This window comes from Hippocampus comes, unplaced genomic scaffold, assembly GCF_001891065.2.
Source record: "Hippocampus comes isolate QL1 unplaced genomic scaffold, H_comes_QL1_v1.1 scaffold68, whole genome shotgun sequence".
NCBI classification, from domain to species: Eukaryota; Metazoa; Chordata; class Actinopteri; order Syngnathiformes; family Syngnathidae; genus Hippocampus; species Hippocampus comes.
Window position 1 is genome coordinate 6,074,473 of NW_017805625.1, and position 12,938 is coordinate 6,087,410.

General features: G+C 42.0%; 1 protein-coding gene across 1 annotated transcript in view; it reads right to left on the reverse strand.

The window, feature by feature from the left end:
- The window catches only part of LOC109522343 (inositol 1,4,5-trisphosphate receptor type 1-like), a 60,772-nt gene that overhangs the window by 26,292 nt on the left and 21,542 nt on the right, over window positions 1-12,938 (reverse strand). Inside the window, exons 30-40 of the mRNA XM_019880845.1 lie at window positions 12,787-12,912; window positions 12,492-12,692; window positions 12,154-12,405; window positions 11,918-12,043; window positions 11,712-11,840; window positions 11,432-11,437; window positions 4,662-4,803; window positions 4,327-4,511; window positions 4,111-4,259; window positions 3,928-4,039; window positions 2,654-2,689 (exon numbers count right to left, since the gene is read on the reverse strand). Coding sequence (XP_019736404.1) covers window positions 2,654-2,689; window positions 3,928-4,039; window positions 4,111-4,259; window positions 4,327-4,511; window positions 4,662-4,803; window positions 11,432-11,437; window positions 11,712-11,840; window positions 11,918-12,043; window positions 12,154-12,405; window positions 12,492-12,692; window positions 12,787-12,912 — 1,464 coding nt within the window. The remainder of the gene's footprint in view (window positions 1-2,653; window positions 2,690-3,927; window positions 4,040-4,110; window positions 4,260-4,326; window positions 4,512-4,661; window positions 4,804-11,431; window positions 11,438-11,711; window positions 11,841-11,917; window positions 12,044-12,153; window positions 12,406-12,491; window positions 12,693-12,786; window positions 12,913-12,938) is intronic.

The following is a 12,938-nucleotide window of genomic DNA, read 5'->3' on the forward strand; positions in this document are numbered from 1 at the left end:
AACAATTAATTAACATTAATAATTTAATTAATGAATAGCTTGTTAATGTTGTTGCTTAGGCAAATTATAGTTTGGTCTCCTCTGCGAGGTAATATTAAACACTACTACAAATGAACTGGCTCTTTCTCTTGCACACCAAGTGTAGAAACTCCAAACAATTCTACGGGCGCCACATTAAACCCAGAAGCAGCAAATGCAGCAAAGACGTATTCAGTTCATGGTCGCAAGTTTGACCACAGACACCACCGAGTAACCCTCACAGCTGCCACATCCACCCTGACTGCATCACATTCTACCAAACTGGAAATTCCCCGGGACAAACCCCCTTGGTTACAATCGCAACTCTTAGTTCAACAAAATGACGTACAGTGTATGTGACAAGCACGTACGCCGAATTCTACAAAATACGCCTCTGAAAGTACCGAAAACAAAAGCATCTTTGTATGCTGAAACAGTGGTGAGACACAGAAGCACTGGTGTTGATCACTAGCCTGCTTCTTAGCCAAATTGAATAAATCAACCTAATGTGGCAAAATCTTATAAAAATTGAAACACAGATCCCACGAAATGTTTGGGAGGGAGAAGAGAGGTGAAAGGCATGAAGCATGACTTACTCTAAATGAGGGCTTGCGTAATAAGACCGTGATCAGGCAGGCACACACACACACACACACACACACACACACACACACACACACACACACACACACACACACACACACACACACACACACAGTCTAGGTGAAGAGGCAAACTTGAGTTGACTTATATAAGTCTGGGAGTCCATGTCCCTGACATTTGGCAATGGCGTCGGTGCACCACGAATGTTGCTCCTGCCTTTGATGATTCAATGTTGATTGCGACATCGCTGTGAAACAGCTTTGTAAACAGATGCTCCAGAAATCTTTCATTCCTATTATAGTAAATGTTATTAGTTGTATCCCTTTTCATTCACACAGTTCTTCCCTAATATGTGATGGTTGTGTCAGAAAGGTTCCAGGACTTGCGTCACAATGACATGTTTCAAAGCTTTTCCCTTTGAAAGTAATTGCCCTTGAGTTGACAAATTTTCTCTGCCATGCCTTCGTGCACTCCAGACCTACACCTACGCTCAGTGGCTTGGCATTCATTAGAGTGTACAGGGGTACCTAATGTTGTGACTGGCGAGTAGGCGACATGCAAGAGTGTGTATGTGTGGATGCCGGGAGAATTTAGAATACTGTAGTTAAATAAAGACTTGTGTCACGGGTTAATAGCATGCCGCATGGAAACGAAGAGACTGCACATATGCAGACTGACACATGGAGGGACAAATATGTTTCGGCACCACTGCCATTTTTATGTCAGAGACAAGAGATACAACACATGACAGGTGTGCATGTGTTGGGGTGTGTGAGAGTGTGTGAGAGTGTGTGCGCGTGAGCGTTTGTATGTGTGTGTGTGTGTGTGTGTGTGTGGGGGGGGGGGTACTCTCATGCTGCAATCCATATCCCCCCCATCCCCGTACATCCTCACAAACCCATTTTTAGACACATGTGCACACATACCCACAAAGACGCACAGCATGGGTAAAAGACTGCTGCGCACTTTTATCCTCCACAATTACAGCTGAAGGTCACAAAGCAGCGGAGGGGCTGAGTTCCAGGAAAGAGAGGGGGAAAAAAAAAATGCCGGGTTCTTATGTAACCTCAGCCCAGAGTTGGAAGGGACCCAGGAATCGTGCAGTTTGCAGGGAGGGAAACTAGGACACAACCTCAATGACTGCCACTGTCGTCACAGTTCCGCACAACTCATTAATACGTGCATATGGCACGCACACGCAGTCACACGCGCGCACGCACACACACACACACACACACACACACACGCACGCTCGCACACACACACTCACACACATGGACACAGTGTCCCCTATCGGCACTGAGAGCACATACATGAGGAAACACCATACACGTAGGTGAAAATTGGCAAGAGAAAATAAAACCTTGATGAAAAGCAAAACATAGGAGCACTTTGAATTATCTTGCTTTACCATTGTTGCTATCTTTTTAAAAGTAGGTTTGAATGGGGCCCGGTTTGACAGATCCTCTAAGAACTCTCTCGCTACAATACGTAGTAATACAATTTTGTATGTCTGCTACTTTGCTTTATAATTTTTTTGTAGCCATTGGATGACACATATTCAATAATGCCGGCCTGCACCGACCTATGCGTCTGTTTACACAACAGTAAAATGATGTAATTAAAAATCAACATTGCATAGCACAAGTGCTAATGAAAAAAAATGCTCATGTGATGGTTGTGGCGATGCTCTGGCAGATAAACCGCCAACAAGTAGCTCAAGAAAAAAAATGACATATAAAAAAATAATTACTTGCCATCCACAACACACACTCACACACACGCACACACACACACACACACACACACACACACACACACACACACACACACACACACACACACGTCCCATTCTCTCTTTGCCTCTGTGCTTCAAGTTGGCCATTTTGTACTCTGGCTACATTGGCGCTCTTTGCTGAACTCTGACTAACGACAACACACAGCCTCAGCAGCAGCAGCTACAGTTGCTACAGATATAACAGAAGCTACAAGAACCAAGGACACAAACGAATAAGTAAAAAAAAGAAGTAACCTTAGGCATATCCATCTCATCATCAAAGGCCCTGAGCTGAAAGAGAGCAGAAGGTTTGCGGGGTTAGATAACTGGCCGAGAAGCTCATGCAGACGTCAACAACACAGCGTGACATGTTAGTTAAGTGAGCAATGTGGACACACTCCTCTAATTCAGCGGCTCATAAAAGACTATCTGTGAATGCATGCCAGCCGCTGATTAAATTTGTCACATTTGGCAAAGGGATGGCCTGCAATATCTGAAAAAGTCCTCACATGTGACAAAGATTGAAGGAGAGAAAGTCTTCAAAATAGGGGAAATAATTCAATGGCTGGATGTGGTAATAAACGGTATTATGGAACACAGCGTATGCTTTGTAGAAACATCCTGTCATACGCTGAAACCAAACGTATCTTCTTTACAGTATATATTTTTGGGGTAATGAAGTAATTCCGGTCTTTATTTTATATAAATAAAGAAAAATTGGACCAAAAATCTTCCACTTGTGTGCATCAGCTTCTTAATATAAAATGTTTGAATTACCTTTTTCGGCACAGTTGTTTACAAATAGCTGTGAAAAAAATCCTATGAGAAAAAAAAAATTCTATTCGAATTTGCTGAGGAGCTGAATAAAAGAGAAAGAGAAATACCATGCATTTTTTTCGTCAATATGACATATAGTACCAGTAAATGGAAAAGTCCAAACTCCAGAACCATAATGCCAAAAACATAATGAGTTACATTTTTTTCACCCCTTTGCTAACAATTCCGCCTTGGTGACCATCTGCGCTCCACTAGTCATACCCGGTCTTTAGAAAATTGTTAAAACAGTACATTTTATGTCACTTAATGCTTTTTGTGCAGAACTGAGAGTGTTTTAAACAACTTGTGTTTTTAGCTGTATTGGCGTGAAAACCAGTGTGACCAGTATATACACAGACACACATAAACATCCCTGGCCACTTCATTAGACACACAGGTACACTTTAAGACCCAATAAAATACAGTTAACATCAATTCAAAAGGCTTTCAGTCGTGCATATCAATACTGTACTGCAACATACAAAACTATTTAAAAGACCGTTCACATGCCCTTAAAAAAAAAATAAAGAACATTATTACAGTTCTTGAAATGGCTGGATGAGTATAGAGTGCATATCAATACTGCAACATACAAAACTATTTAAAAGACCGCTCACATGCCCTTAAAAAAAAAAAAAAAGAATATTATTACAGTTCTTGAAATGGCTGGATGAGTATAGAATGGAGTATGCAGTGAGTTTGCCATCTCCTACCTTCTCCCCATACCCACGGTCTTTAGTCATCATCTCTCGAAGTGTTTGTAGAACTTTAATGCAAAGTCTCTCTTCATTTTCCTCCAGCAGCTGCTTGGTGTGTTTGATCAGCCTACCACAAGTACATTCGTGAATATCTTTTATTTCTACCCAAATCATAATGGATAGCTATTAATGTCTTACTTGCAGATGAAACCTCCGCTTTCACACTTTTTGCGCGAGTCAGTGTTTTCTGGGAAAAGGAGCTCAGGCCGATGCAACACATCCACAAGGACGGACAATTCGGCTTGGACCAATGGACGCAGGCGGTCCTCCAACGCTGACACAATGTCCTACATCTCACAGAAGCACAGTTAGCACGCGGCTTGATTCCGATGACACCAAATCGACACGCTGTACCTGCAGCCGTTCAATGATATTCCTGTAGTCCCGTGACGCCGTCACCACAGAGTCTCTCCGGGCGGCGTTCCGAGCAGACAGTCTCCAGCTCATTGCAGTTTTCTGCACAATGTTGTTGGATTTCACAAACAAATTGTTCACTTGGTTGTCAAGGTCCACGGGAATGGCGATGGCTCTACCTTTGGCTGAGAGTGACGCACAAATGCAAGAGAGCTCAGCGCAAAGTATCACGTGTAACAAGCTAATACACTGAACCGTCCTTTGTGCAGGTAGCTGCACCGGGCGAATCCGTCCGAATTTACATTTTATGTCAGGTTTTGATGAATGGTAATTACCGACATCTGACAGGACTTTAATACAATTCTCTACGGAGCCTTTCTGGACGGGGAACAACCAGTTGCAGTGGTAGACCCTGAACACCGCCTGCAACAGCTGCACAAAGACTGGCTGTCGGGTCTGCGGAAGAGAAACAATAACCTCTGATCAGGAAGCAAGTTATTATTTCACTCGGCAACGATGATATCGATCAGAACAACAATCCATACATTCTTTTTTGACAGCTGCTGTTACCATTAGGCAGGTTAAACACGCACACTCGGCAAATCACTTCCTCTGAACTTTTAATCTACATCCCCAGCAGTATTGTCGTGCTGCACCCTTATTAAATCAAACTAATACCTGGATTATTTTTCCAAATAGAGACGCCTAAGCAGAGGATACAAGCAGGAAAGAAATTAATCAGTTGTGTCATCCAGATGCAATATAGTAAATCTAAATCTATTAATTGGATAAATACACAGTTATTAATGAACTAATATGAGCATAGCACAAGGGAATGATGTCCAAGGATCCTATTTAAGTTTGTCAATTCAAACTCATGTTCTAAAAAGTTTGAAGTGACGGAATAGGAAGTGCAAAGGGAAGGTCCCAAACAAACATACTTTACCGGCTTACATAATTTTTTTGGTTTGATTTATCTCGCTCTCAGTGTATGTGTGCAACTGCTCCTCGTGCAGAACACTTGGCACAGCACGCCCTGAGAAATGTTCTGGGAGAGGCCAGGGCCAACTAACATGCGCTAAATAAAATAAGCCAGATGCAGGAAAATGTAAAGTCAAATGAAGTTTTGTCATAGGTGATATGGCCTAAGTCCTTTTTGCAACTTTCTCCAAGTCGGCCCTTAGATCATTCAGAAGCTCCGTATTATATTGCTGAATAGACGATATGTCGTGAGAATTTATGTTGATGTTTCAAAAATGTTTACATGAGCGAAAAAGTTCTCCCCATTACCTCTCATTTTGCCTGTGGCCACTTTGCGAGGTGGTTGGCATCTGCGGTACCTTTCAGACGAGCTATTTAATGATGGAAAATCACTCGGCTCAACTTTGAGAAATGCTAAATGTATGGGACATTTGTACTCATTGTCAAGTGTGTCAGGTTCCATGATTTCCACAGAATTCAAATTTTTACCAGTGATAACAGAATATCTGTACAGTAGAGCTTTCAGGATGAGTTATTTCATTCTCATTACTCAAACACTCAATGTTTGAAATCATACTTTCCCATTGAAATGAATGGAAATTAATTAATCTCTTCCAGCCCCCCCCACACCCCCCTCCCCAAAAAAACCAACCAAAATTGTTGTAGTATGTATTTTAATGAGGAAAAATAGCACTCACGCAGATTCATCCATTGATTTTTGTCAATATTTTTTTATGTATCTAATTTTTGGGGGCAGCCACTCGATTCAAGAATTTAGGGGTGGGAAATATTTTTTTTTTCAAAATGGGGGAGAGGATTGTTTTTCAGTGCAGTTAACTTCAATTGAGAGTGGCATCAAACATCTTGAAGCTTCTTTTTTTTTTTTTTTTTTTTTTAATGAATTGCTACTTTTTGCCAAACTCTTCCTTACTGTAAAGAGTGATGATTTGATGATAAAGCCCTTGTATCTCAAGTCTGCGCTCACAAGCCAAGGCAAAATAATTGGTTGGACGGCTTGAATCTCTGAAAAAGGCCGTCAAGTCAACTCACTTAAATCTCAAGGTACCATCGTATTTGCCGGAAAGCAAAACTCATAGGGCCTAACATTGCTATTACATAAAGTCACTTCAGTGGATAGCACAGTTCTAATCTAAACATCACAGTGGGGCAATTCAGTTACAATTACACGAGGGGCACTCATAGGCGAGAACCAAGCCATACTTACATTCTGACTGATGGCCGCCTGAAGCACGACATAGACATTAATAGACCGGAGGTTATGCAACTGTCATTAAGTGAGAGAAAAACATAAATCTAATCTAGCAGCCCGTCTCATGTTAGCTGTGCTTCTCGGAAAAGTCATTCACCCCTCTTAATTATAGACACCTGAGACTCAGAGGAACAGGAGAGTACTGGATATGTCTGACGGGCTGGGCAGGATGCTCCATGGGTGAGCTCAGGACAGTACTTGGTATTTCACTATGTGCAACTAAATAATCAAAGAATATCTAATTCAAAAATTGTTTCGAAATGACCAACTTGCCGCCTATGTATGCCTGAATTTGGCCATTGAGATTCTCACTCTCTCGTTTTCATTTAAAAATGAGTGAAAATATTCTCACACATTTATAAGTTGACACTGCATGAGTGATGCACATCAATGAATCGTTTGGTTTCATGTGTACCACATCCTTCAGTAAGATGAAATCATGTTGGATACAAACACACAAAATATTGCGACAGAAACAAAAACAATAAACATGTTCAATTAATACAATAACCTGGGACCTTGGCTATTGCATTTTGTGCCATTTCAAGACAGATGTTTTGTTTTTTTCCTCCAAAAGAGCTCTTGTACTGATTCTCATTAGATTGTGCCTAATATTCTTGTAGAATTCACGTATAGGTAAACATTTAGGAACTGTAGTTCACCTTACAGTTGTTTGCATGTTATTGATTTCATACCTGCAAGGTGGTGCTCTGGTCAGAAAAAGGCGAGCTAAAAAAAGTGGTGACAATGCTCATGACCGTCTCAGTCACGTAGCGCTCCAGGATGGTGTCGGCGTGCTTACGATCGCTCGTATTGTTGCAAACCTGGGAAGAAAAAAAAAATGCTCAGCTGATGTACATTTGATTTCCTGATCTATTCAATTACCACAGACGTTACCTACTCTGCAAATGTCAACGAGGAAGTTCTCAAAGAGTTTCCACATGTGGTTGGAAGTGTAGATTTCCTTCATTTCAACCTCAGTGTCGACATAGCAGTGATTTAGGAAGTTGATATAGGCAATTTTGACCTAGAGGGGTATAATACAGGTGAAACGAGACAATTTATTGAAATAATTTGAGGGATAACTATTTGTTAGCAATCTATTTATGTCATGCGGATATCTGATGTTCAACTTACTTCTGGGATGCAGTCCTCATTGGTCACCACGCGCACAATGTCATCCAGTGGTAGCAGCGAGTTACATTTGATCTCTGTGTAGACGTTCTTGCCCTCCGTGCAGACGGCTAACAGCTCCACCAGGTGAATGTGGTACATGAGTGGACTGTTCTCATCCATGCGATCCCGTTCCGATCGCATCATCTGGACCAGTGTTTGAAAGGAGGCGCGATCATTGTAGAAGACCAAAACGTCTTCGCCCGCATTCACCAGCTGTATAACATCCAAATACATAGGTTGGCTTGAAGATGAAACATCAACGATGACACAGACGTTAATCGGCGCGAACAGTACATCACCTCGGCCATAACGATGTCCTGACACTTTTTGATGAATTTATTCTCTGCTTTGACGATAGTCTGCAGAAATTTGAGATACTGGACGTTGCGTCCGTGTGTCTCAATGCAGTGGACAAAGTGTTGAACCACACGCTCATTGATTTCACTACACAGCTGGAAGTTGTTCATGAAAATATGCTGCATGGTGATGGCTTCCAAAATCTAAAAAAAAAACAGAAGCAGAACAAGAAAAAAAATAGATTGCATGCACGACTTTAAATGCTGGGACTCGCCATTGGTGCAACGATACCTTACCCCAGGGTTGAGGAAAAGATTAATGTGCTTGTGAAGCAGAGCTTGGTTCTGCTGGTTCCCTGCGCAGAAGTTTTGTAGGAACTGATGAGCTAATCTCATGATATCCTGCATGCGTAAATCTTCACCCTGGAGTGAAAAAAAAAATACAAATAAAAATAATAATCACTCGTTCATTTAGATTACCGAAAGACATAATAGGTTACTAAGTAGCAGATCACAGACACCTTCTCATACGGGATCTGTAATAGCTCAAGGACGACAGCATGAGCCCCCATGTTGCGCAGTAACCTCTGTTGCTGCTTCTTGCTCTTCCTACCTGACTGACCCTCCTGGACACAAAGCCTGCAGAGGCGTAGGAGGATCTAATGAAGGAGAGAACATATTAAGAACTGCTCAAGAAACACCTTACATCTTGTTTGGTTGGTAACCACTTTTGATGGATGACTGTTACCTCTTTTACCACCCTGTAGTTGTAACTGCTGGTGCTCTCTGGTTTGTTTGGCTTTTCAGCTCCTCCAGAATCCCCCTACAATAGATAATGTATAAAAGAGCAAGGTCCAAGTTGGGTATTTAAACCCGATGTCATTATCACACGTGATCTTGTTACGAGTTCAATGCAAGGACAAGTGTGAAGACGTGAAGTATGCATACATTTGACTCTCAACATGTGGTAGCGCGGTTACTGTGGTAAGTTCATCCATCCATTTTCTATTCTCCTTGGGATGAGCTGGAGCCTATCTCAGCCGACTTTGGGTGAGTCACACTCGCAGGGCAGACACAGAGACAAACCACCATTCAGTCTCACATTCACACCGTCACTGAGTGGGAACTGGAGCCTTCCTGCCCGCAGCCAAATCAGGTGAATGTACTACACCATTACACCATCGGTAACTAGTGATCAAGTCCTGACTTTAAAAAGTCAAACTTTGATGTGTTGTACAATTGTAATGACCACACCCAGAGTTCAAATAAATAAATAGATAAAAATCCCAAACAGGTTTTTGTTGAAACACATGGTCATGACAGTGTTCAGTTGCTTATATGTTATTATATTTGTGGGCTAGTTCAACAACAGTTTTTTTAAATTCAGGACCTAACTTGAACTCCCTGACCCTTGGCGCTTTACCGAAAAATATGCTTCTTTGATTACAGGACGTTTATGAAAGAGGCTTCACTGAAACCATCGTCTACAAGTGTAGCTTTCAGCATTGAATCCACATTTGTTCGTACCTTTTTATGCTCAGACTCAGCGGACAGCCCCTCTCCTGTATCCAACACCTCATCTGGACCTTGCCGTTTGTAAACCCACAGCTCAGACTTCTCCACGATGGAGCGCAGTTGGTCCAGGTCGAACTTAATTTGTTTGTAATTCTCCACGTCTTGGCTGGTGACGAGCAACTGGACCTGATGACGTGTTCAAGAGAAAGATCAGTTCCGCAGGAATGAGCAGACAAACTGTTTGGCACTCACAGTGGTTATCTTTCAAACCTGCTTAAATGCCTGAAGAACCTCCTGCCTTTGACTGAAGTGCCGAAAGAGCAGTTGGAGGGCCCTGGAAACCAGAGGGGGATAGTCGTGCATGGTCAAGTGGAGAAGGACTCTCAGGAAAGTCCGTCCGCCATGATCGTCCAGGTCCAAGGGGGTGTTCTCCTCACTGGCCGCACACAGCACAATGATTGAAATGACACATCTCGCTTTGATTTGTGACTGTTACATTAAAAGTGTGATTACCTTCCACCGAATATCCCTTCTGCCTGCTCTTCTATGTGTTCAAAATCCAATGCTCCTAAAATGGTACAAGTAGTCAAATTGTTGGCCGTATCGCTTTCTCTGCAAGTTAGAGCAAAACGTTAATCTCACCCGGCATATTGTTTGGACCTTCAACTGTTCCAGTTACAGATAATTCACTTTGGGAGTTGCTCTCGTCAAACTCTCTCTTAAAGATGGACAGCAGACAGGAGATCCTGTAGTCCAGGCGGACATTTAGTATGAACTGTGTAAAAGAGCAAATCATGAATGTATCATACTAGTTCAATTTATCAATGGATGTCGTTGCCATTGCTTGTCCTGTACCTGCAAGATCTCAATGATTTTCAGCTTGGTGTCCATGACCAAAATGTCCTGTTTCTCCGGTTCGGTCTGAGACTTGGTATTGTTTCCATTGGAGCTGCTACTAGATGCTGTGGGCAAAAAGCCACCACCTCGAAGGACGACCTGTGACATCAGCTCCCCAACACCGTGAATGGACCTCATCACGTTACTACCTAGAAGAACATACGAATACAACCAAAAGACAAAAAAAAAAAAATTTTTTGCCAAACTCTTCCTTACTGTAAAGAGTGATGATTTGATGATAAAGCCCTTGTATCTCAAGTCTGCGCTCACAAGCCAAGGCAAAATAATTGGTTGGACGGCTTGAATCTCTGAAAAAGGCCGTCAAGTCAACTCACTTAAATCTCAAGGTACCATCGTATTTGCCGGAAAGCAAAACTCATAGGGCCTAACATTGCTATTACATAAAGTCACTTCAGTGGATAGCACAGTTCTAATCTAAACATCACAGTGGGGCAATTCAGTTACAATTACACGAGGGGCACTCATAGGCGAGAACCAAGCCATACTTACATTCTGACTGATGGCCGCCTGAAGCACGACATAGACATTAATAGACCGGAGGTTATGCAACTGTCATTAAGTGAGAGAAAAACATAAATCTAATCTAGCAGCCCGTCTCATGTTAGCTGTGCTTCTCGGAAAAGTCATTCACCCCTCTTAATTATAGACACCTGAGACTCAGAGGAACAGGAGAGTACTGGATATGTCTGACGGGCTGGGCAGGATGCTCCATGGGTGAGCTCAGGACAGTACTTGGTATTTCACTATGTGCAACTAAATAATCAAAGAATATCTAATTCAAAAATTGTTTCGAAATGACCAACTTGCCGCCTATGTATGCCTGAATTTGGCCATTGAGATTCTCACTCTCTCGTTTTCATTTAAAAATGAGTGAAAATATTCTCACACATTTATAAGTTGACACTGCATGAGTGATGCACATCAATGAATCGTTTGGTTTCATGTGTACCACATCCTTCAGTAAGATGAAATCATGTTGGATACAAACACACAAAATATTGCGACAGAAACAAAAACAATAAACATGTTCAATTAATACAATAACCTGGGACCTTGGCTATTGCATTTTGTGCCATTTCAAGACAGATGTTTTGTTTATTTCCTCCAAAAGAGCTCTTGTACTGATTCTCATTAGATTGTGCCTAATATTCTTGTAGAATTCACGTATAGGTAAACATTTAGGAACTGTAGTTCACCTTACAGTTGTTTGCATGTTATTGATTTCATACCTGCAAGGTGGTGCTCTGGTCAGAAAAAGGCGAGCTAAAAAAAGTGGTGACAATGCTCATGACCGTCTCAGTCACGTAGCGCTCCAGGATGGTGTCGGCGTGCTTACGATCGCTCGTATTGTTGCAAACCTGGGAAGAAAAAAAAAATGCTCAGCTGATGTACATTTGATTTCCTGATCTATTCAATTACCACAGACGTTACCTACTCTGCAAATGTCAACGAGGAAGTTCTCAAAGAGTTTCCACATGTGGTTGGAAGTGTAGATTTCCTTCATTTCAACCTCAGTGTCGACATAGCAGTGATTTAGGAAGTTGATATAGGCAATTTTGACCTAGAGGGGTATAATACAGGTGAAACGAGACAATTTATTGAAATAATTTGAGGGATAACTATTTGTTAGCAATCTATTTATGTCATGCGGATATCTGATGTTCAACTTACTTCTGGGATGCAGTCCTCATTGGTCACCACGCGCACAATGTCATCCAGTGGTAGCAGCGAGTTACATTTGATCTCTGTGTAGACGTTCTTGCCCTCCGTGCAGACGGCTAACAGCTCCACCAGGTGAATGTGGTACATGAGTGGACTGTTCTCATCCATGCGATCCCGTTCCGATCGCATCATCTGGACCAGTGTTTGAAAGGAGGCGCGATCATTGTAGAAGACCAAAACGTCTTCGCCCGCATTCACCAGCTGTATAACATCCAAATACATAGGTTGGCTTGAAGATGAAACATCAACGATGACACAGACGTTAATCGGCGCGAACAGTACATCACCTCGGCCATAACGATGTCCTGACACTTTTTGATGAATTTATTCTCTGCTTTGACGATAGTCTGCAGAAATTTGAGATACTGGACGTTGCGTCCGTGTGTCTCAATGCAGTGGACAAAGTGTTGAACCACACGCTCATTGATTTCACTACACAGCTGGAAGTTGTTCATGAAAATATGCTGCATGGTGATGGCTTCCAAAATCTAAAAAAAAAACAGAAGCAGAACAAGAAAAAAAAATAGATTGCATGCACGACTTTAAATGCTGGGACTCGCCATTGGTGCAACGATACCTTACCCCAGGGTTGAGGAAAAGATTAATGTGCTTGTGAAGCAGAGCTTGGTTCTGCTGGTTCCCTGCGCAGAAGTTTTGTAGGAACTGATGAGCTAATCTCATGATATCCTGCATGCGTAAATCTTCACCCTGGAGTGAAAAAAAAAATACAAATA